Consider the following 25265-nt stretch of genomic DNA (forward strand, 5'->3'; position numbering starts at 1 on the left):
GTAATAGATATATATGTATATTACAAAGTTGTATAAAGGAAGGAATCAGCAATTCTGCTTACATGGTCAAGGAAAGCTGCAAAGAATGGACATTTGAGTTAGTTTGGCATGGCTGGGAAGAGTACGTGTAGAAGAGTTAAGTGTGGGCTGGGCACAGTGGCTCATTCCTGTAATCCCAGTACTTTGAGAGGCTGAGGCGGGCGGATCACGAGGTCAAGAGATCGAGATCATCCTGGCCAACAGGGTGAAACCCCCATCTACTAAAATTACAAAAATTAGCTGGGTGTGGTGGCACGCACCTGTAGTCCCAGCTACTCAGGAGGCTGAGGCAGGAGAATCGCTTGAACCCGGGAGACGGAGGTTGCAGTGAGCTGAGATGCGCCACTGCACTCCAGCCGAGCAACAGAGTGAGACTGTCTCAAAAAAACAAAAAACAAAACAACAACAACAACAAAAATAAACAAAGAGGTTTGTATTCTCATGGCAAGGGAAAAGTTATTAGAGAGTTTCAGGAAGGGGCATAACATGGTAAAACTATGTTCGAATGATTACTCAGGATTTAGTATGGAGGCCACATTTGGAAGAATACTAGATGAGAGACATTAGGAGATCACTGCTGTAGTTCAGGTACAGTATTATACTGGTTGTGAATGAAGATGAGGGGATGTCAGTCAGAAATTTAGGAGGCAGGATTAATAAGTTTTATCAACCAGTTAGACTTGTCTCTCAGGGAGAAGGGGAAGAATCACGTCCAGGTTCCTAACTTGTGTGACTACACTGATGGAGGTACCATTAAGTAGGATAAGTTAACCAAATATAAATACGCAAGCAAATTTATGGGAGAAGAGGTACTAATAGGATCCTCTGATAGAGAAATAGTTAAATAGCAGTCTGTAGCTTAGTAAAAACATTTCATCCGGAGACCTAAATAGTGGTGAACTTTATGAATATAACATTGATTAGGGAGAGTGTGCAGAATTAGGAAAACCCTGGGAGAGACTGTATTTAGGGGGCAGAAGATTGAGAGGAAACATTAAGAGATACGTAAAGATACAGGAGAGCAGTATCTTAAATGAAAATGGAATAGTGTTGTATTAGTTTGCTACTGTTGTGTAACAAATCATCACAAGTTTAATGGCTTAAAACAACATTTATTAACAGTTCCGTAGGTCAGACGTGTGGTGCACCATGGTTAGGTTCTTTGTTCAGGGTGTTAATAAGCTGAAATCAAGATGGTGGCCAGGCTAAGTTCTCATCTAGAAGCTCTTGGGAGAAATCCTTCTTCAAGTGCCTTCTTGTTGTTGGAAGAATTGCAGTTGTAGGATATAGGTTCTTTTTTAGCTTGTAGCCTGGAATCTTGGGGAGGCATCTTACAATTCTTCTTATCAGAAGTGTTTTATGAAGAATGCACAAATAAAATAGGACTTGAAAAGTATGAGTTGGTCATTGGTGACTTTGGTAAGGTCAGTACCAAGAGCGATTTATGTAGAATGGTAGGGGCAGAAGCCAGACTGCAGTAAGTTGGGGAGTTAACTGGAAGTAAGGAAGTTAACTAAGATCTAGAGGTTTCTTTCAAATAGCCTGCCAGGAATGGGAATGAGAGAGTTGGGAATAATTAAACTAATTAGCTAGGTCTCAAGGAAGCTAGAAGGAATGGGTTCTAGACCACAGATGGAGGGATTAATTGTGGTCTTGTAGGGAGACTCAGCTTCCTCTGAGAAAGGAGGAAAGGGAATATGGAAGGGAATACAGATAAGTTTGTAAGGGAGGGCTTGTTGGTGGGCAATGGGGAAATTGGAGACATTACTACCTAATAGCCTCAGTATTCTCTTAGGAGTTACAGACAAGAGAACCCGGTACAGCAGCTCATGCCTTTAATCCCAACACTTTGGGAGGCCAAGGCAGGAGAGTAACTGGAGGCCAGGCATTTGAGACCAGCCTGGGCGATGTGGCAGCACTCCATCGCCAGAAAATAAATAAATAAATAAATAAATAAATAAAATAAAAGTAAGGAAAAGGGAAAGAAAAATTAGCTGGGTGTGGTGGTATATGCCGGTGGTCCTAGGTACTTGGGAGACTGAGGTGGGAGGATCTCTTGAGCCAAGGAGATCAAGGCTACAGTGAGGGCTATGATTATGCCACTGAACTCTGGCGTGGGTGACTGAGCAAGACTCTGTCTCTATAAAAAGAAAAGCGTTACAGACAAGGTCTATAAAAAAGGGAGGTAAAATTGGAATTGCTACTTCGTGGCCAGGAGGCCCTTCATAAAATTATGGAATGAATGAAACAAATTAACTCAAGACTAACAGAGAGGTGAGAAACATAAAAAAACCCAAGGTGCTCTACAGATTGTCCACTAAGCCACATCTGGCTCACCTGGCTACCTTTCTGCTCCCTTTTCTCTTGTTCTGTTCTCAAACTTAGTCATGGCTAGAATTACTTAACAGATCCTTACTCAGAAGATGTGGACTTCCTGCAATTTCCTGCATGTGAATTGCCTTAGCTTTTAACAATTTTAAAAGCTTTCTAGGTTACCTAGGGAATATCGAATAATTGACCAAAGTTATTTGAATTTTTCTTTTCTTACGCTGTGAGCTCTTTATAGTCAAGGAACTTTGCATCTTTTTTTTTTTTTTTAAGGCAGGGTCTCACTCTGTTGCCCAGGCTGGGGTGCATTGACACAATCAATGGCTCACTGCAGCCTCAACTTCCCGGGCTCAAGCAGTCCTCCTCCCACCTTAGCCTCCTGAGTACCTGGGACCACAGGTGCACATCACCATGCTCAGCTAATTTTTAAATTTTTTGTAGAGATGAGGTCTCACCATATTGCCTAGGCTGTTGAGCTCAAGTGATTCTCCTACTTCAGTCTCCCAAAGTGCTGGGATTACAGGCATAAGCTACCATGCCTGGGCACAGAATTTTGAGTCTTTTCAAACACAAATCTTTACGTTTAGTGCCTCTAGTACAGGCCTGGCACATAGGGAACCCCTAGTTTATTTCTTTAGCTTAGATGACACAGACTTAAGGCTCCCCCTCCTATTTGGCCAGATCGTACTCTTTTTTTCTCTTTACCTTTACAAATATATTATGTGTTTTGTAAACTTTAATAAAATTTTTTGAGGCAGAGTCTCACTGTCACCCAGGCTGTAGTGCAGTGGCACAATCACAGCTCACTGCAGCCTCAAACTTCCTGGGGTTAGGTGGTGATTCCACCTCAGCCTCTGAAGTAGCTGGGACTATAGTCACATGCTACCATGCCTGGCTAATTTTTCTATTTGTGTCTTTGTAAACTTTATGGAAGTACTGTAAACATGTACAGAAAATTACACAAAAAATAAGTGTTTAGTTTTCTGAATTTTCTTTTTTTTTTTTTTGTTTTGAGACAGAGTCTTGCTCTGTTGCCAGGCTGGAGTGTGGTGGCACGATCTCGGCTCACTGCAACCTCCACCTCCTGGGTTCAAGCAGTTCTCCTGCCTCAGCCTCCCGAGTAGCTGGGACAACAGGCGTGCACCACCATGCCCGGCTAATTTTTCTATTTTTAGTAGAGATGGCATTTCACAATGTTGGCCAGGATAGTCTCAATCTCTTGACCTTGTGATCTGCCCGCCTCGGCCTCCCGAAGTGCTGGGATTACAGGCGTGAGCTACTGCACCCAGCCTAGTTTTCTGAATTTTCAAAGTGAACACCCAGTTCAACAAACAGAATAAGTATGTCACCAGCATTACTGAAGTCTCCTTTTATGTTCCCTAGCAGTCATTATTTCCCTGTAAAGGCGATTACTATCTTGACTTCTAATACCGTAAATTAGTTTTATTATAACTAAGTTGGAGGTTGCAGTGAGCTGTCATCACACCACTGCACTCCAGCCTAGGCAACAGAGCGAGACCCTGTCTCAAAAAAAAAAAAGGAACTTTAAGTGGAATCATATAGTATATATGTGTATATTTTTTTGCATCAGGCATTTCACTCAGCATTGCATTCATGCAATTTATGTATGCTGTTTTATACAGGTGGAATCAGGCCAGGCACAGTGGCTCACGCATGTAATCACAGTACTTTGGGAGGCCGAGGTGGGAGGATCACTTGAACTCAGGAATTTGAGATGAGCCTGGGTAATATGGCAAAACCCTCATCTCTACCAAAACATACAAAAATTAGCCAGGCATGGTGGCAGGCACCTGTAGTCCCAGCTACAAAAAATAAAAATAAAAATAAAAAATGTTGGCATCTATTCATTATCTTTGCCTTATCATATTCCATTATATGAGTCCCTCACAAATTTATTTATCCATTTATTATAGATGGATATATGGGTTGTTTTCAGATTTAGCTATTATGAATAATGCTGCTTCGAATATATCTTTTGATGAACATGTCTGCATTTCTATTGGGTGTGTATCTAGAGGCTAAATTGCTGGGTCATAAGGTTTGTGAATGTTTAGCTTCAATAGATGCTGCTAAATGATTTTGCATTGTGATTGTATAGTTATACCAAATTATGCTTTCACCAGCATTGTTTGAAAAATGGGTTGCTTAAAAAAAGAGGGGGTTGCTCCCATCCTAATGCTTGGTATTGTCTGCCTTTTCCAGTTTTAGCTACTCTGGTTTTATTCTGCCTTTTTTTGTTTTTGTTGATTAGTGAGGTACCTTTTCATATGCTTTTTGGTCATTTGAATATCTTTTGGTGAAGTCTTTTGCCTATTCTTGGGAGGATATTTACTCTTATTGATTTGTAGGAGTCCTTTATATATTCTGGTTACAAGTCTTTTGTTGAAAATATATATATAGAGAGAGAGCATATATTTTCTCCCATTCTGTGAGTTTTTATTCTAATACTGTCTTACTTATGGTTACTGGTTTTGTGACTTCTTTTTTTTTTTTCTTTTTGAGATGGAGTCTCGCTCTGTCGCCCAGGCTGGAGTGCAGTGGCGTGATCTCGGCTCACTGCAACCTCTGCCTCCTGGGTTCAAGCTATTCTATGCCTCAGTCTCCTGAGTAGCTGGGATTACAAGCACCCACCACCACACCCGGCCTTTTTTTCTTTCTATTGGTGTCCCATTCCAGGATGTGACCTGTTTAAGGAATTGTTGATTCTCTCAGGTTTTCTTTTAAGGGCTTTTTGTTTATATTTTACAATTAGGCCTACAATCCATCTGGAATTGATTTTTGTATATGGTGTTGTAAGTGTAAAGGTCTCTTTTTTGCCATATGGATATTCAGTTGACTCCAATACCCTTTATTGAAAAGACCATCTTTTCATTACTGCATCATCTTTTCATTACTGTTACTGTTTTTGGAATTCTGGGGCTCATACATAGATCCACCTATTTCTAGACTTTTAATTTTGTCCTGTTTATTTGCTTATCCAGTTCTAATAACCACACCTACAGGTCTTGATATCTGATAGTGTAAGTCCTCTAGGTTTGTTTGTTGCCACCTAGATTACCTTGGCATTTTTGGCCCTTCGTATATAAATTTAATTTAAATTCAACAAATATTTACTGAATTCCTATTTCTTATGTGGTAGGCACAGTGATAGGTGTTGCAAATATAGCTGTCAATAAGATAAGCTTGGTTCTTTATAGTTGGGAAAGCAACTCATGTAGGATGAGAAGAGGGCCTGGGATGAAGTCCGGAGGAACTCAGTATTTAAAGTCAGTTAGCAAAGAAGACAGAGAGAGAGAGAGTGTACAATCTCACATGTTAGAAAACCAAGAAAGGACAGCATGAAGGAAGGAGGAAAAGGGAAGAAGGTACAGTCATGTGTTGCTTACTGACAAAGGGGATACGTTCTGAGAAATGCATTGTTAGGTGATTTTGTTGTGTCAGTTGTCATAAAGTGTACTTACACAAACCTAGATGGTATAGCCTACTACACACATGGGCTATATAGTACAGCCTTTTGCTTCTAGCCTAGAATCCTGTACAGCATGTTACCCTACAGGATGCTGTAGGCAGTTGTAACACAATGGTAGGTATTTGTATATCTAAACTTCAGAAGGGTACGGTAAAAATACAGTATAGGCTGGGCATGGTGGCTCATACCTGTAATCTTAGCATTTTGGGAGGCCGAGGCGAGCAGATTGTCTGAGCTCAGGAGTTCAAGACCAACCTGGGCAATATAGCGAAACCCCATCTCTACTAAAAATACAAAAAAAATTAGCTGTGTGTGGTGGCAGGTGCCTGTAGTCCCAGTTACTTGGGAGGCTGAGGCACAAGAATTGCTTGAACCTGGGAGGCGGAGGTTGCAGTGAGCCGCGATTGCGCCACTGCACTCTAGCCTGGGCAACAGAGTGAGACTCTTGTCTCAAAACCAACCAACAAACAAAAAAAACCCAGTATTTTATATATATATATATATATATAAAAGGTACACATGTATAGGGCACTTACCATGAATTGAGCTTGCAGGAATGGAAGTTGTTGTGGTGTGAGTCAGTGAGTGAGCAGTAAATGAATGTGAAGGTGTAGGATTTTACTGTATACTACTGTAGACTTTATAAACTTTGTACACTTAGGCTACACTAAATTTCTATAAAGAACTTTTCTTCAATAATAAATTGACCCCCCTCCAAGAAAACTGACCTTAGCTTATTGCAATCTTTTAACTTTTAAAACTTTTTTTAAAAAAATTGACTCTTGTAATAACAGCTTAAAATAAAAATACGTTGTATAGCTATATAAAATATATATTTATTTGAGATGGAGTCTCACTCTGTTGTCCAGGTTGGAGTACAGTGGTGTGATCTGGGCTCACTGCAACCTCCGCCTCCCTAGTTCAAGTGATTCTCCTGCCTCAGCCTCCCAAGAAGCTGGGACTACAGGTGCCCACCACCATGCCCAGCTATTTTTTTTGCATTTTTAGTAGAGAAAGGGTTTCACCATGTTGACCAAGGCTGGTCTGAAACTCCTGACCCCAAGTAATCTGCCTTCCTCAGCCTCCCAAAGTGCTGGGAATACAGGCATGAGCCACCGCACCTGGCCCAAAAATATTTTTTATACCCTTATTCTATAAACTTTTTTCAACTCTTAAAATTTCTAATTTTTTTTTTTACTTTTTTATTTTTTATCTTTATTTTTGAGAGAGAGTCTCTCTTTATTTTTTATTTTTTTTTTGAGAGAGAGTTGCCCAGGCTGGAGTGCAATGACATGATCTCAGCTCCCTGCAACCTCCACCTCCCAAATTCAAATGATTCTCCTGCCTCAGCCTCCCAAGTAGTTGGGATTACAGGCATGCACCACCTTTCTACTAAAGAGTACGCTGTAAAATAATGGTAAAAAGTAATACATGAACCAATAACAGTAATTTGTTATAATTATCGAGTATTTTGTACTATACGTAATTGTGTGTGCTATAATTTATTTATTTATTTATTTTGAGATGGAGTATCACTCTGTCACCAGACTGGAGTGCAGTGGCATGATCTCGGCTCACTGCAACCTCCGCCTTCAGGGTTCAAGAGATTCTCCGGCCTCCGCCTCCTGAGTAGCTGAGACTACAGGCGCTTGCCACCATGCCCAGCTAATTTTTTTGTATGTTTAGTGGAGATGGGGTTTCACCATGTTGGCCAGGATGGTCTTGATCTCCTGACCTTGTCATCTGCCTGCCTTGGCCTCCCACAGTGCTGGAATTACAGGCGTGATCCACCGCACCCGACCATATGTGCTATAGTTTTATACAACTGGCAGCACAGTGGCTTTGTTTACACCAGTATCCCAGCAAATACATGAGTGATGCTTTTGCACTATGACATTGACAGCTACAAAGTGAGGAGGTGATTAGAATTTTTCAGCTTCATTATAATCTTTGGGACCACCATTGTATATGTGGTTTGACTGAAATATTGTTAATGCTCTGCATGACTGTATATCCAGAAAGTGTGGTCAGTTGTGTCAATATTGTTGCAAGGTCAAGCAAGATAGACTGACAAACATCCATTGGACTTAACTCAGTGTCTATTGTAATCTTGGAGAAACAATTTCTGTGGAAGGGCGGGGTGTGGGTCTGTTATTTCATGATGATAATAAAATAGTCTACATACTACTGACCATCATAAAAGCCAAAGTGGTTTTCTATTTTATACCACTCCCCTTCCCATCCTTGCAGCTGAGGGAAAATTAATTGCTCTTCTAAATTTAATACTTACTGGAACCTGGCTGTTTTAAGTAATACAAAAACTATGCTTTATTCATCCATCCATTTATCCATATATTCAGCAAGCATGTATAGTGCACCTACCGACTACCCAGGACATATAAGCATTGTGCTAGGGATGTAAGTAGGGAAGGAAAAGAAGGAAGGAGGCTCAAAATGATGTATTTGACCCGTGTACAGTTGTCCTTTCTTATCCATGGGTTCCATATCCACATATTCTTTGATTCAACCAACCGCAGATCAAAAATATTTGGAAAAAAAGTGAATGCTTGCATTTGTACAGAACATGTACAAACTTTTTTTGTCATTATTCCCTAAACAATATAGTATAACAACTATTTACATAACACTTACATTGTATTAGGTATTATAAGTAATCTAGAGATGATTTAAAGTATATAGGGGGATGTGCATAGGTTTTATGCAAATGGTATGTCATTTTACATAGGGGACTTACTTGAGCATCTGTGGATTTTGACATTTGGTGGGGTAGGGGGTTTGGAACTAAGCCAGCAAGATACCGAGGAATAACTATATATCTCCGTGAGTTAACTCTGTGAAGTATTTTTATAGCCCTTAATGGCTACTCAAAAGGGGTTTATGCTGTGAGGCAGAGGTTGCAGTGAGCCAAGATCACGCCACTGCACTCCAGCCTAGGTGACAGAGCGAGACTCTGTCTCAAAGCAAAAAAAAAAAAAAAAAAAGGAGGAGGTGGGGGCGGTGATTTATGGTGAAGTTCTATGCTCTGAAGATAAAATTTCAGAAAGTGCCTCTTTTTTGGCTAGGTGCGGTGGCTCACACCTGTAATCCCAGCCTTTGGGAAGCCGAGGCAGGTGGATCTCTTGAGGTCAAGAGTTCGAGACCGGGCTGGCAAACAAGGTGAAATCCCGTCACTACTTAAAATATAAAAATTAACCTGTAATCCCAGCACTTTGGGAGGCCAAGGTGGGCGAATCACCTGAAGTTGGGAGCTCAACACCAGCCTGACCAACATGGAGAAACCCCATCTCTATTAAAAATACAAAATTAGCCAGGTGTGGTGGCACATGCCTGTAATCCCAGCTACTCGGGAGGCTGAGGCAGGAGAATCACTGGAACCCGGGAGGCAAAGGTTGTGGTGAGCTGAGATCGCGCCACTGCACTCCAGCCTGGGCAACAAGAGCGAAACTCCATCTCAAAACAAATAAAAAGATAAAAGAAAATAAAATAATTAGTCAGGCTTGGTGGTGTGCACCTGTGGTCCCAACTACTCAAGACGCTGAGGCAGGAGAATTGCTTGAACCTGGGAGGTGGAGGTTGCAGTTAGCTGAGGTCGTGCCACCTCGGGCGACAGACAAGACTCTGTTACAAAAATAAAAAAGAAGATACTTTTTTTATGGTTAAGTGAAAAAACAACATTTCAGTAGAGAAGGGCTTTGTTCTTGTTGAGGGTTCTCTGATAATTTTTTCTTTTCTTGGTATATATTTATACCTTGGTGTTTATGTTCGAGTCATTTTCTTTTTAGATTTGAGGCTCATTTTAGGGAAGGAAAAAAAAAAGAGCAGAGATTAGTTTATTTTTCAATACAATACAATCCCATTTAGTATGGGCAATGTTAATTATGGTTTAACAAGGGTTAGAGCCAAAGTTTATTTTTGTCTGTTGTGCATATTAATAGACCTGCACTTAGAGTCAGGTGGATTAATAAATGCCCAGAGAAACCATTTCAAGTCATAACTTTGAAAGTAATAACTTAAAAATGTCTACGTTACTGATTAAAAGTTGACATCCTAGGCCGGGTGTGGTGGCTCATGCCTGTAATCCCAGCACTTTGGGAGGCTGAAGCGGGTGGATCATGAAGTCAGGAGATCAAGATACTCCTGACTAACACGGTGAAACCCCGTCTCTACTAAAATTACAAAAAATTAGCCGGGTGTGGTGGCGGGTATCTGAAACCCCAGCTACTTGGGAGGCTGAGGCAGGAGAATCACTTGGACCCGGGAGGCAGGGGTTGCAGTGAGCCCGAGATCGTGCCACTGCACTTCAGCCTGAGCGACAGAGTGAGACTCTGTGTCAAAAAAAAAAAAAAGTTGACATCCTAATTTCAAATAATTTAAAAAATCTATTTCTTTAAGCTGTAAGGATGTTATGAAGGATTATTTTATTTTAGAGTACTTGAAAATCCATTTCTTAAAGCTATAAGGATGTTATGAAAGGTATTTACTTTTATTTTATTTTATTTTATTTTATTTTATTTTATTTTATTTATTTTTGAGACGCAGTCTCGCCCTGTCTCCCAGGCTGGAGTACAATGGCGCGGTCTCGGCTTACTGCAACCTCCACTTCCCGGGTTCTAGTGATTCTCCTGCCTCAGCCTCCTGAGTAGATGGGATTACAGGAGCCTGCCACCACATCCAGCTAATTTTTTATAGTTTTAGTAGAGACGGGGTTTCACCGTGTTGGTCAGGCTGGTCTCAAACTCCTGAACTCAGGTGATTCACCCGCCTTGGCCTCCCAAAATACTGGGATTACAGGCATGAGCCACTGCGCCCGGCTATTTTATTTTAGTTAGAGTACTTGAAAATGTGGCAAAAGTTCGGTAGGTTAGCAAAGTCTTCAGGAATAAAATTAACTGTGAGTTGATCCTTGCAAATTTTGGAATCCAAATAGTGACCACAGCACCTTGGCAAAAGTGGAGCTTTCTTTAGGAGGCTAGAGGAAGAGAAAAAAAATGGGAAATGTAAGCTAAGGTCACATCACAGTAGGAATAAGTAAACATTTAGTTGTTTTACATAGATCTTTTGGTGGATTCATTCAAAGTGATTCTTTTCTTGTAGACTTAGGCTAGAATCTTAGGGGGTCAAAAAATAGATTATTGGCCAGGCACGGTGGCTCATGTCTGTAATCCCATCACTTTGGGAGGCCGAGGTGGGCAGATCACGAGGTCAGGAGTTTGAGACTAGCCTGACCACTGTTGTGAAACCCGGTCTCTACTAAAAATACAAAAATTAGCTGGGCATGGTGGCATGTGCCTGTAATCCCAGCTACTCAAGAGGCTGAGGCAGGAGAATCACTTGAACCTGGGAGGCAGAGGTTGCAGTGAGCCGAGATCACACTACTGCACTCCAGCCTGAGTGACAGAGGGAGACTCAGTCTCAAAAAAAAAAAAAAAAAAAAAAAAAGAAAGGCTCTTTTCTTAGGTTTCTTTTTTGTTTGTTTGTTTTTAAATAAATAACTAGAAACAAAGATTACAATATGCTTCAAATCAGTGGTTTCTGGTAATACTTCAGTTCTGGTTGGTGAAGAAGGGAAATAGAAAATTAAGACAATTTTAAATGATGACATTTTCAGTTACAAGTTCAATCAGCACAGTCATCAACTGACATTTATTCCTAACCGCTTGGGTGAGTGGCACTGAACCAAATCCCACAAGAAATATCTTCTGCCTACATGAACAAACCGGTTCTTGAACTATTGCTCTCAGAAGCTATAGATAATAGCAGTTGATTTTAATATGTTGTGAGATTCCAGCCTTGGAATCATGAGGTTAAAATAGGAAAAACCATACCAAAAAAAAAAGTTTTTAATAGAAACTGGGCCAGGCGCAGTGGCTCATGCTTGTAATTCTAGTACTTTGGGAGGCAGAGGTGGGTGGATCATGAGGTCAAGAGATCTAGACCATCCTGGCTAACACGGTGAAAACCTGTTTCTACTAAAAATACAAAAAATTAGCCGACCGTGGTGGCACGCACCTGTAGTCTTAGCTGCTTGGGAGGCTGAGGCAGGAGAATCGCTTGAACCCAGGAGGCAGAGGTTGCAGTGAGCAGAGATCGTATCACTATACTCTAGCCTGGGTGACAGAGCGAGACTCTGTCTCAAAAAAACAACAGAAACAGAAAACTGTATCTACTGTTTGTCTTGAAGAAAGAAATAATTGTCTTATGCAGTATGACACTAAACATATACAATTGTTATTATTATTTTTTGAAACAGGGTCTTACTCTGTCACCCAGGCTAGAGTGCAGTGGCCCGATCTCAGCTCACTGCAACCTCTACCTCCCAGGTTCAAGCGATTCTCCTGCCTCAGCCTACCGAGTAGCTGGGATTACAGCCTCCCGGCAACATGCTCAGCTAATTTTTTTATTTTTAGTAGAGACGGGGTTTCACCATGTTGGCCAGGCTGGTCTTTAACTCCAGACCTCAGGTGATCCACCCTCCTTGGCCTCCCAAAGCGCTGGGATTACAGGCATGAGCCACCCTGCCCGGCAGCATATACAATTATTTAAAAATATTTCACCAAATATTATTGTAGTATAAGAGTTGAAGTTTATTCGAGTAATCATTTGTATGAATAATGCAAGGTAAACTTTTATTTTGACAAAAATAAGGAGGTGAGTTGATTCAGAGCTTATCAGGTACAGTCTTAAAGTAAGTGATTTATTCCTGCATTGAAAACTAAAATACAAAGACATCTGGTGGATGTCAAAAATTTATGACTAAAATCTATTTTTACCTGACCTCCAAGGTTGATATCACATTTAATATTAAGGTGTTTTTTATTCTATACTAAAAGTGATTATTTTATGCCATCTCTGCTGAAATTTTTTTAAAAAATTATTTAAGTGTTTAAGTATGGTCAGATTTTAAGTATCTAACATTCTCCAGTAGTTCCCCCTCCCTTGCCTATTCCTCTCCACCCCAGTCTCTTTCTAGTAGGATTCCTATTGCTGGCTACCCAGTCATTACCATTCTAACCATTTAAGGTAGCTCTGCTTGGTTTATTTATTCTGAGTACTGCAATTCAGTTTCCCTTTATCCTGGCTTCCTATGGCAAGTTGACAAACCAATTTATTTTTCTCCCTTTTATTTCAACAACTCGTAATTTAGATTGGTTAGGAGGATATAATGTAATCAGGACACAACCTTTTCCCCTCAGAATCTGTATTTGTGAGACTTCCTCCTTTCCCGGCTGAACGTGCTGAAGTCAGACCGAGTACCTTGTGAAGGACTTCAGCCCCCACAGTTCCCTGTGTGCGCATGCCCTCTCATCTTACAGTTGTCAAAGTGCTTTTGCCAGAGCGGTCACATAATCAACCTGAAAGAAGAAAATAAATACTGTATACTTTTAAATTTTATCGATTCTTAAAAACTGGACACTCAAAGGTAACTGCTACTAAGATTTTGTTACTTGAAATTGGGTTATTGCATGTAAAAGAATATCTATTGTGTGTGGTGGGGGAGGGGAAGGAGGTATCTATTTCTCACTTTGCTGTAAATAAGCAAAAACAAAAACAAAACAAAAACCCGAAAAAACAAAAAACAACCCCAAGAACACAAAACAAACTATACAGGCAGTTGCTGAGAGACATTGCATACTACCTTTGTAAATTTTATCTTAATCTATTGCTTACCTTTTGTTTGAAAAGGTCTTATTTATTAAAGGTGTGTCTTGACCTTGACAGAGTGAATTTATGCAGAAAGCGAAATTTATATTTTTAAGGAGTGTTGAGAAGAGAAATGGGTGTTCCTGGTATAAAATTTTTAAAATTCAATGAATATATTAACATTGATTACAGCTATTATAAAATGTTCTGAGTCCAGCTTACTTTTTGGCTTTTTTGCTGAGGTATAGCATTAATTTTTCCATGAAGAGCATGTAGTTTAAACTGAAGGCATTAACAACAAGCATTGATAAAAGCAACCGGAAAAGCAGAGTGATATTAAAATTATAATCAAATGCCTATTTCAGCCATGATGATATGGCTATTATAAAGACAATTCTAGCTCACTGAAAGTGACTCAAATCTCAGATTATAATGGTTTACTGCAGCACTGTTTAAACCAAGTATGAAAATGTCTGTTTCTATGACCATCTTCTTTGGCAGCAATAGAACTTTGTCTTTCTAAATCAAAGCTTCATTTGCCTCTTTGTATTGTATTTTGCAATACCGATCAAAGCCATTGTTTTAGACCAAGGGAACTGAGGAACACGAAAGCAATCTTAAACAGATTTTATTGGTAGTAGCCGGCAATCTGTGTTGTATATTATATTGAGTTGGGTTTTTTCCCTGGGGGGGTTGAAGGGAGGAAAGGCAGGGGAATGAGGAATAGAAGGGAGAGCAAGGTGGCTGCGAAGCATTTCCTTTAGCCCACCACTATTTTGTGTATGAAAGTTTGAAATAAAAGATATTAATGAACCATTTTAATGATAGTTTTTAATAAAATAATCGAACTACTTTTAATCCCATTTCTTGTCTGATATATTTTGCATAATAGTTAATAATTTCATTTTCTGATACATTGATTTTAACAATAGTTATTATCATGAGGATGTCTAAAGCCAGAGCTTCTGTGTGTATCTGAATGCCTTTTCACAAGTGTCCTGAGAAAGATTCCTCTCCAAGTATCTGGGTTAATTAAGTAACTGCATTAAATTTATTAATAACTTAGTTGCAATTGTACTGAATCATCATCTAAAAATAATTATATGTTTGGTCATATGCCCCTAACATTCAAAATATTTGTTTTTAGGGTCTCAGAAGTGTAATATTTATATATTTAAAGCAATTAACATGTTCTAAGGACAAGCTAACTACATGTATGGCCATCTCTGGGTTTTGAGTGATTAATTTTCATCCTTGAATAAGAAAACAGGCTATATGGTAGAGGTGAATATAGCCCTTCTATGTGAGATGGAAAATACCATACACTCCTTATATGGCTAAATGAAGCAGTGATGGCAATGCACTATAATTACAATGTATGAAAATTTGGGACTTTGTACTCCTCTATTTTTAACACTTTTGCTAGCATATGGTAATTCAGGGTCTTCAAACCATAGTGTTTCGCTGCTAATACTAGTGATAAGAGAATGGATTCTAAATTTGCCAAAGTCTTGTGACCAACAGCAGCAGGAGGATTCAAAACTGAAAATCTGGCAACCCCAGAATTATCTTGACTGTCTACTTAAATCTCAGGGTTTTTTTAAAAGCCCCACCCCCACCCTATCTCACAGGCGCTCGCTCGCTCGCGCGCACTCTCTCTCTCTGACCTTAAATCCAACCAGAAGCATTTCTCCACTCTGCAGAGAAATTCTCAGGCTCCTGTTGAGACCTGAAGCACTGAGATGCCAAGAAATCTCTTGTGCAGCAGAATTGGAGACAAGAAAATTGGGGAATAAGCAGAAAAACCATAATCCTTAGAGTAACAAGAAGCAAGCACTTCCAAACGTTTCAGTAGGTTTTTACTTCTTTAAAAACGTTTTTTTTTAAACTGTCTCCTAACAAAATGGAGTAGCTGCAGCTACTGGGAGGCCAGAGAATGATTGTGCAGCTGAGTCCTTCTAACAAATGCCAAGGATTTCCTCCCTCGTGGTTCGCTGCAGCTAAATGAAACAATTACCAACGCAAGAAGGCAGTTTGCTAATAAAGAGGGCTGAAACTGTTTTTTTGTTTGTTTTGTTTGTTTTTTTAAAAAGTGTTCGAGCTGGGGAAGGGAGAAGAAAGGGTCGTGTGTGCGGTGTCTTTTTAACCTTGCTGAAGGACGCAGCAGTATTTATTGACGTATGCAAATAACTGGGGGAGGGTGGTGCTTGGGAAAAAACAGGAACCAGAATCAGTTTCTCATTGCAGGGCGAACGCTCTGAGTTCCGGTGAAGGGAAAAGAGACGTGGCGAAATTGCTGTCTTTCTGTCTTATAAGCACATCTCTCACTAGTACAGAAAAGGAACCAAGACTTCTCAAAGGGTGAAGACGCTCTCACAGTATCTTTAGAGACCTTGCTCGACACCTTCCCTACCCCCCACCCAACAGCCCGACCTGTTCTTCTAAATGGGAGATTATGGATTTGCATTGCAATTGGCTAGTAGCGGTGGCGATGGATTTTCGCAAGTGAAACACCCGCCCGCTTCAGCGAGGGACATTCATGATCACATTGACAATAACGCGTCTCTCTTTTTTCCCGTTTCAGCTGCGCAAACCATGCAGGATGATTTACTGATGGACAAAAGCAAAACCCAGCCCCAGCCCCAGCAGCAGCAGCGGCAGCAGCAGCAGCAGCAGCAGCAGCCCCAACCTGAGTCCAGCGTATCCGAAACCCCGTCCACGCCCCACTCCTCAGAGACCCCCAAGCCGGAGGAAAACAGCGCAGTGCAGGCCCTCAGCCCAGCCGCTGCCCCGCCGGCCCCCAACGGCTCGGACAAGATGCAGATGGAATCACCGCTCCTGCCAGGCTTGAGTTTCCATCAGCCCCCTCAGCAGCCGCCGCCGCCTCAGGAGCCCGCGGCGCCGGGCGCGTCGCTGTCGCCGTCCTTCGGCAGCACCTGGTCCACGGGCACCACGAACGCGGTAGAGGACAGCTTCTTCCAGGGGATCACCCCAGTCAACGGGACCATGCTCTTCCAGAACTTCCCGCACCATGTCAACCCAGTCTTCGGAGGCACTTTCTCCCCGCAGATCGGCCTGGCGCAGACCCAGCACCACCAGCAGCCGCCGCCGCCTGCGCCCGCGCCGCAGCCGGCACAGCCGGCACAGCCCCCGCAGGCGCAGCCCCCGCAGCAGCGCCGCTCGCCCGCCAGCCCCAGCCAGGCGCCCTACGCGCAGAGGAGCGCCGCCGCGGCGTACGGCCACCAGCCCATCATGACCAGCAAGCCGTCCTCGTCTTCGGCGGTTGCAGCCGCTGCTGCCGCAGCCGCCGCCTCGTCGGCCTCGTCCAGCTGGAACACGCACCAAAGCGTGAATGCAGCCTGGAGCGCACCGTCCAACCCCTGGGGCGGCCTGCAGGCGGGCCGGGACCCTCGCCGGGCGGTCGGTGTGGGCGTGGGTGTGGGTGTCGGGGTGCCTTCCCCGCTCAACCCCATCTCGCCACTCAAAAAACCCTTCTCCAGCAACGTGATCGCGCCGCCCAAGTTCCCTCGCGCGGCCCCGCTCACTTCTAAGTCCTGGATGGAGGATAACGCTTTCCGGACCGATAATGGTAACAATCTGTTGCCATTTCAGGTAATGCTCTGATGCACCTGCACACTCCTTCCCCCTGCCCCGCTTCTTTTGCCCCTTCTCTGACTTTTAATCATCTACCCGCTTTTATTTAAAAAGAGCAGCAATGTCCAGCTCCTCTTTCTCCTTCCGAAGCCTCCAGTTCTTTAGGGCTGTTCCATTCTCGGAAGATGAGGTTGGGAGAACGTTGCGATTGCTGGAGGAATCGTATTCGTCCCTTCAGGGTAGAAGAAGCCGTTTTCTTTTAGTTTATTTTTTCCTTCATGGTGTTTGTACCTCTTATTTTGACTTCCTTTGACAAGTAAAGCTGCAAGTGTGTGGCAGGGTGCCGGCATAGTCCCAGGATGAGTAGGCTGAGATTCCTATCATTTTGAGTAGCTACACATTTCAGGTTATGCAATCCTGGGCTCAGGGTGCCGCCTGCAAGCTGTCCACACCCAAACCACCCTGGCTTTACTCTTAAAGAGGTTAACAACCCTTGAGTGGTGCTATTTCAGACGGTTGCATATGCTCAATTGAACTAATGTGAACACATGTGTTTATGTTTCGCTAAGGTGCTAGAATCATTAATAACAATCAGCATATTGCCCCTGCTGGGAAAATTATGAGTGTGAGATTCCAATCAACACTCACAACTGTGTAAGGCAAGAAGGTGGAAGAGTGGAAATTCTAAGGGCAACCCTTTCCATGTTACCTAGAAGAAGGATTTTTTTTTTTTTTTTTGCAAGAGGTAAGAGACAATAGGACGTGACCTTCAGAGCCATATTGCAATGGAGTCTATTTGCTAGCTAGCACTGAAATATTTAAAGCTGCAGTGTCCTTCACCAGTTGGGTTAAGAAGACAATACAGATCAATTACATCATTTGAAACTGGGCAAAGTGAAAGTCTTGCAACTTTAATGAAAAATGAGTCTTGTGTCTTGGTGTTAAATGCCAATGAAAAACTCAGGAAGTGCCCCAGACAAAAAGGTTGAAATGAAGAGTGTCCTTGTTTCTGTTCTTGCTGTCTGATCTAGTCCACAGCCATCGCAGTTGGCAGCGTCCTGGGCATCTTGGGTTGGAAAGGTGTAGTACGGGTGTATGTTCACGGGCGGCTTTTGCTCCCAGGCAAACGCTTATCCTTCAGGTATAAGTTGATTTGGTTTTAAGCTTCTAGGCTCAGTTAAATAAAAAGGGGAGAGGGGAAGGCCTCCATCAAGACCCAATTTGGATGGTCAAGGAAATGAAGCAGAAATCCTTTGAGGAGTGCTTGGTAGAACTGACAGTTTGACAGAGGTATAGTGTCAGGTGCAGTTGCAGCCTTCATCTCTTTACATTGCAGATGTTTGGAGTGGCTCCCATTCATGAAGGAAGAGATGAGGTTATTGAGAAGAACATGACTCTCTAGGTTAGAATAGTAATTTTTAACTTTGACAGTTCAAGGGAGTCCCTGAAACCTCTAAATTGTGTATATGAGAGTTTTTAACGAGAGAGGATCTTCACAAGGGATTTTCACAACGATCCTTCAGGAATGGAAGATTTTAATATTAAGTTGTATTTCTTCCCATTCTAAAGTTTGTTTATTTTAATAAAATGAAGATATTTTGCAAGATGGGATTCGTTTCATAGACAAAAGGAGGAATTTGCTTTCTGGAATTTATGTGCTTATTTTTGGAGGGGGTAGGGCAGGGAGGCTGCATTTGGTAGGAGAGGCCTTCTTTTTCTAACATTCCCTCTCTTTATTCTCATGCTCCCTACCTGAGTTCAGTCCTGGAGGATAACCTAAAATCTTACAGGGAGTTTCGGGAGCTGATGATGTAGACAGATCTTGTTATCTTTTTCTAGGAGTTGACTCTGAATACAACTAGCTGTTGGTGAATTATCTCCTGGCATGGGGATTAGCGAGAGATTAAATCTACATAGTTTCCTCAAACCTGATATTGATGAGTAGTATAGGGATTGCCATTTGTTACTCAGCAAACCATTCACCAATGATGCTAGTAAGAGCCAAATGGACTGGATTGAGTTTAGTCTCATCTTTCCATCCCTGGTGATGCTATTAGATAGGCAAAAATGGCCAAAAAATTTGTAGGAGGACAGATTTTATTGAAAATTGAGCATTATTTATTTGGCCTCAGGAAGAATTACATATACATTATGTCTCATTTCTTTTTCATAAAACGGAGCTTAGGGTGTTGAAGCAGTTTTAGGATCAGAGGAGGAAGCTGGTTGTGCTTTGGCTGGAATATTAGACTTGGTTTCTGTTGATAACTGTACCAAGTTTGTCTTAGAAACAAAGAACACCTGAGTCTTGTGTGCAGAATTTTGTGTATGTGCATTGTTGAAATAGTTTTTCTAAATAAGGCAGAAAATAAGTGGTTCTGATGACTTTTTCAAAATATTTACTCTGGCAAATGTGATTTTATTTAAATCAGAGTTTATAGAATACCAACTTTATTTTTTATTTAACAGACTTTTTGAGCTATTAATAAAAGAGTCTTTCTACAGTGATCTACTCTAATGTATGTTAAAATTTTTAAAGAAACCCATTCTACCCTGCACTGCTTCTTTTTTGCAAGTTTCTACCAACACAATAGATTTTGAGTAGCTTTACTTACATGGTTTATATTGTAAAAGCAATCACTATCACTGTTTTTTTTTTTTTTTTGAGACAAAGTTTCACTTTTGTTGCCCAGGCTGGAGTGCAGTGGCATGATCTTGGCTCACTGCAACCTCCGCCTCCCCGGTTCAAGCAATTCTCCTGCCACAGCCTCCCAAGTAGCTGGGATTAAAGGCGTCCACCACCACGCCCGGCTAATTTTTTATATTTTTAGTAGAGACGGGTTTCACCATGTTGGCCAAGCTGGTCTTGAACTCCTGACCTTAGGTGATCCACCTGCCTTGGCGTCCCAAAGTGCTGGGATTACAGGCATGAGCCACCATGCCTGGCCTAGCAATCGCTGTATTTGAATGTTGTTTTACAAACTATAATACTTTTTTATTCTAATAAAGTTGATTTGTTTCCCTGGGGTTTGGTGGCTGCTTTCTTAGGGATTACTTTTATCTAAAAGTCACTTCATTTCTATAAATAGGGAAACTGAGATCGTGAGAGGTAGAGTGACTGAACTCAAGTCCTACAGCTCTAGCTAAGTTTGTTGTATGTGTCCTTAATGTCCATGTAGTGCAGGTGCTGTCTGGTAGAATTCATTTTAAGTAAGATTCTCTTTGGACTCCATTCAAAGGGTTAGTGAAGTTTTCTATTAGGCCGATGCATTTTGGTGATGCACCTCTCAGCAACAGAGCTCAGGAACAGTGAGGCACTCCACTGAAGGGAATTATATATATGAGTCTTTCTATATTTCTATAAGACAAGGAAGCCTAGGTATGTATGAGTTTGGCGCGTAAGTAATTGAGGGTTTTGCCATTACTTTTTTGCCATAAAAGTAATGGCAAAACCCACAATTACTTAGGCACCAATTTAATAAAAGGACTAGAGCTGAGATATTATGTTGTAAATTTGGGTTTAAATAGCATTGCTGTCAAGAAAACATTAGGAGGGACTTTTGAGAGCACCCATTCTAGACTACTCTGCTCATTTTACAGAGGATAAAATCAAAGTCCCAACATGTGAGGTGACTTACCCAGGTTCAGGTTGATAATTTCTGTCAGAAGCAAGCTTTGACAGCAGATTACCTGGATTTAAATCTCCATTTTGCCAGTTACTGGCTTTGTAATCATGAACAAATTATATAAACATGCTGGCTCTCAATTCCTCACCTGTAAAATGGGAATAAAATGTGAAACTAAATATAAACTGTGTAGCACAGTGCCTGGCCCATAGTAAGGTATCCCATAAATGTAAGGTTATGACTATTGTTATTGTAATGGTGACCATAGGCTTTGCATGATCTTGTCATAATATTGATTACTGATTTTTTTTCTTTTTTCTTTCTTTTTTTTTTTGGAGACGGAGTTTCGCTCTGTCTCCCAGGCTGGAGTGCAGTGGCTGGATCTCAGCTCACTGCAAGCTCCGCCTCCTGGGTTCACGCCATTCTCCTGCCTCAGTCTCCCAAGTAGCTGGGACTACAGACGTCCGCCACCTCGCCCGGCTAGTTTTTTTTTGTATTTTTTAGTAGAGACGGGGTTTCACCGTGTTAGCCAGGATGGTCTCGATCTCCTGACCTCGTGATCCACCCGTCTCGGCCTCCCAAAGTGCTGGGATTACAGGCTTGAGCCACTGCACCCGGCTCTTTTTTTTTTTTTTTTTTTTTTTGAGACAGTGTCTCACCCTGTCACGCGGGCTGGAGTGCAGTGTGCGATGTTGGCTCACTGCAGCCTCCACTTCCCGGGTTCATGTGATTCTCCTGCCTCAGCTTCCCAAGTAGCTGGGATAACAGGCGCCCAGTACCACACCCAGCTAATTTTTGTATTTTTAGTAGAGATGGAATTTCGCCCTATTGGTCAGGCTGGTCTTGAACTCCTGACCTCAAGTGATCTGCCTGCCTTGGCCTACCAAAGTAGATTACCAGTTTTTCATACACTGCATTCTAAATATCCCCAAACGTCAGTGTAATGCCATTTGTTCTTTTTTCCTATCTGATGGTACCCTCATGATCAGAGCCTTTGGCCATCGTAGTAATGTGATGATCCAGCATTTACCTATGGGCCAGGCCCTGTGCCAAACACTTTACATCTAGTTTCTCACTGGAACTCCTTTGAGATAGGAACTCCTTTGACATAGGAGGACTATTATTATTCTTGCTTATTTTTTTGTTTTGTTTTTGTTTTTTGGGGGGACGGAGTCACGCTCTGTTGCCCAGACTGGAGTGCAGTGGCGTGATCTTGGCTTACTGCAAACTCTGCCTCCCGGGTTCAAGCGATTCTCCTGCCTCAGCCTCATGAGTAGCTGGGATTACAGGTGCGCGCTACCATGTCCAGCTAATTTTTGTATTTTTAGTAGAGACAGGGTTTCACCATGTTGGTCAGGCTGGTCTCGAACTCCTGACCTCGTGATCTGCCCACCTCAGCCTCCCAAAGTGCTGGGATTACAGGCATGAGCCACTGTGCCCGGCCTATTATCCTTGTTATATTGACAAATAAATTGAGGTTCAGTAAATTTACACTATTTGTTTAAGATCACAGCCAGTAATTGGCAAAGTTGCCTCCAGAGCCCATGGCTCCTACTCCCTTGACTATTCTACCTCTAGGGCATTGCTTAATAGTGCAGTGTAGATGTAAGAAACTGGACTGAATCTGTACTTGACCCTATGAGATACGCTGGAAGTTGTGTTTTGAAAAAATTTTGTATTTGTAGAAATGCAGGAAGAAAAAAATACAGTGACTATAAATATACTTCCATGATGATTCACCAGTTATAATTTTTTCTGTTTACTTTATATATTTTTGAATATTATGAAATCAAAGTCCCGAAATAGGAAGTGACTTACCCAGGTTCAGGTTGATAATTTGTCACAGAAGCAGGCTTTAGCAGCAGATTGCCTGGATTCAAATTTAATTTGGAAAAAAAATTCACATTATTCCATGCTTTCTGTCTGTATCTCTGCCTTTATTCGTCTCCTTTTTTTTTTTTTTTTTTTTTTTGAGATGAAGTCTCACTCTGTTCCCTAGGCTGGAGTACAGTGGTACGATCTCGGCTTACTGCAACCTCCACCTCTGGGTTCAAACGATTCTCATGCCTCAGCCTCCCAAGTAGCTGGGACTACAGGCATGCGCCACCATGCCTGGCTGATTTTTGTATTTTTGGTAGAGATGGGGTTTCACTGTGTTGGCCAGGCTGGTCTTGAACTCCTGACCTTGGTTCTGCCTGCATCGGCCTCCGAAAGTGCTGGAATTACAGGCATGAGCCAACGCACCTAGCCTATCTGTCTCCTTTTCCTTCTGCTCCCAAGTTAAAGGTGATTGCAGGGAGTTTTATATTTTATGACATGTCTAGTTAAATATAACTTAGTATTAGTTTTGCTGGTGTGTTATCAATAACAAAGGAAGAAATTTCTTACATGAATTCATGGGAATACAAATGATATTAAAAGCAAAACAAATATGCCTACTCATAATAAATTTTTAGGAAATATCAATATTTTTCAAGTAGTTTGTGTTCCTTTTCCTTTTTTTTTTCGAGTAGTTTGTGTTCTGTCCATTTCCTTTTTTTTTTTTTTTTAAAGACAGAATCTGTCACCCAGGCTAGAGTATAGTGGCATGATCTTGGCTGACTGCAACCTCTGCCTTCCCTGTTCAAGCAATTCTCATTCCTCAACCTCCCTAGGAGCAGGGATTACAGGTGTGCACCACCATGCCCCACTAGTTTTTGTATTTTTAGTAGAGACAGGGTGACGGGGTTTCACCGTGTTGGCCAGGCTAATTTTGAACTCGTGATCTCGAGTTATCTGCCAGCCTTGGCCTCCCAAAGTGCTGGGATTAGAGGTGTGAGCCACCGCATCTGGCCCCCCGCCTTTTTTTTTAAGACCATCTTTTCAGGAGGTAATATAAATGGTCTTGTTTATGCTTGCTTTTGAATAAGGATAGTATGACCTAGATTTAAAACTCTTTTCTAGTTGGTTTCTTAAAAATGCAAAACCACTTTAAGGTCCGCTCATCCCCACAAACTGTTTCAGAACCTGTTATGACATGGTTGATATGAATGCCAGCAAAACCACATATCTATTTTCTATTTAAAAGAGGGATTGGTTAGGAAATATTAGGTTTTTGTGCTACTAGAAACGTTAATATAAAACTATGCGCTTCAAAATTGCATGTTGAAAAGTGGTTAGCTTTGTTTAAACTCTTTTATGACCTCGTCGTGAGTTAGTACCAAAGAACCATCTTAGAAATGTAATTTAGATATCCTCTGACAAAGACACAAATTTCTACTTACATAGCTTTCTCTGTTGGTTAGCCAATTTGATGTGTTTCTTTTCTTTTTTTTTTTTTTTTTTGAGACAGAGTTTCGCACTGTTGCCCAGGCTGGAGTGCAATGGCACGATCTCTGCTCACTGCAACCTCTGCCTCCCAGGTTCAAGTGATTCTCCTGCCTCAGCTTCCCAAGGAGCTGGGATTACAGGTGCCTGCCACCATGCCCGGCTAATTTTTTGGGTATTTTTAGTAGAGACGGGGTTTCACTATGTTGGCAGGCTGGTCTTGAACTCCTGGCCTTGTGATCTGCCCACCTCAGCCTTCCAAAGTGCTGGGATTACAGGTGTGAGCCACCATGCCTGGCCCAATTTGATGTATTTCAAGGGCTGTATAAGGTGTAATGCTGTCCAGTTGGAACTGGTTTTCATTGCTAAGTTTATTTTTTATAGTATTTTGATCTGCAGGTATCAAAAGATTATGCTCTGTTGCTCAGGCACGGTGGCTCATGCCTGTAATCCCAGCACTTTGGGAGGTCGAGGTGGGTGTATCACCTGAGGTCAGGAGTTCAAGACCAACCTGGCCAACATGGTGAAACCCTGTCTCTACTAAAAAACTACAAATATTGGCTGAGTGTGGTGGTGGGTGCCTGTAATCCCAGCTACTCAGGAGGCTGAGGCAGGAAAATTGCTTGACCCTGGGAGGTGGAGGTTGCAGTGAGCTGAGATCATGCTATTGCCCTCCAGCCTGGAGGGCAAGAGTGAAACTCCATCTCAAAAAAAAAAAAAAAAAAAGAAGTGCTTTGTTTACTGCAATATGAGAAGTTTGAGGCCAGGCTTGGTGGCTAACACCTATAATCCCAACACTTTGGGAGGCCGAGGTAGATGGATCATCTGAGGTCAGGAGTTTGAGACCAGCCTGGCCAACCTGGTGAAACCCTGTCTTTACTAACAATGCGAAAATTAGCTGGGCGTGGTGGCGGGCTCTTGTAATTGCAGCTACTCGGGAGGCTGAGGCAGGAGAATCACTTGAACCCGGGAGGCAGAGGTTGCAGTGAGCCGAAATTAGGCTATTGCACTCCAGCCTAGGCAATAGAGCGAGACTCTGTCTTAAAAAAAAAAAAAAAAGCAAAGTTTGATTTTACTGAGGAAAGAGAATTAGATGGAGGGGAGCATACAGTAGTGGACAACCCATGAAGCTTGGAATAAGGAAGACACTGGTTAAAGCCTTGGCTCTCTCACTAATGATGGGGTCAAGTCACTTATCCAGTGATTCCTTTTCCCAGTCTGCG

General features: G+C 41.9%; 1 protein-coding gene across 9 annotated transcripts in view; it reads left to right on the forward strand.

Moving 5' to 3' along the window:
- CPEB3 (cytoplasmic polyadenylation element binding protein 3) overlaps positions 1-25265 on the forward strand; it is a 253522-nt gene that overhangs the window by 33375 nt on the left and 194882 nt on the right. For 7 of the 9 annotated variants that reach the window (XM_009214970.4, XM_009214972.3, XM_009214967.4 and 4 more), the window contains exon 2: positions 16104-17131. In XM_009214970.4, the coding sequence (XP_009213234.3) occupies positions 16115-17131 (1017 nt within the window). In that variant the 5' untranslated portion in view covers positions 16104-16114. Of the gene's footprint in view, positions 1-12813; positions 13299-13360; positions 15881-16103; positions 17132-25265 lie in introns of those variants that run through there. The other 2 variants (XM_009214968.4, XM_009214969.4) reach the window with 2 other exon arrangements.

The sequence above is a fragment of the Papio anubis genome, chromosome 11, assembly GCF_008728515.1.
Source record: "Papio anubis isolate 15944 chromosome 11, Panubis1.0, whole genome shotgun sequence".
NCBI lineage: Eukaryota > Metazoa > Chordata > Mammalia > Primates > Cercopithecidae > Papio > Papio anubis.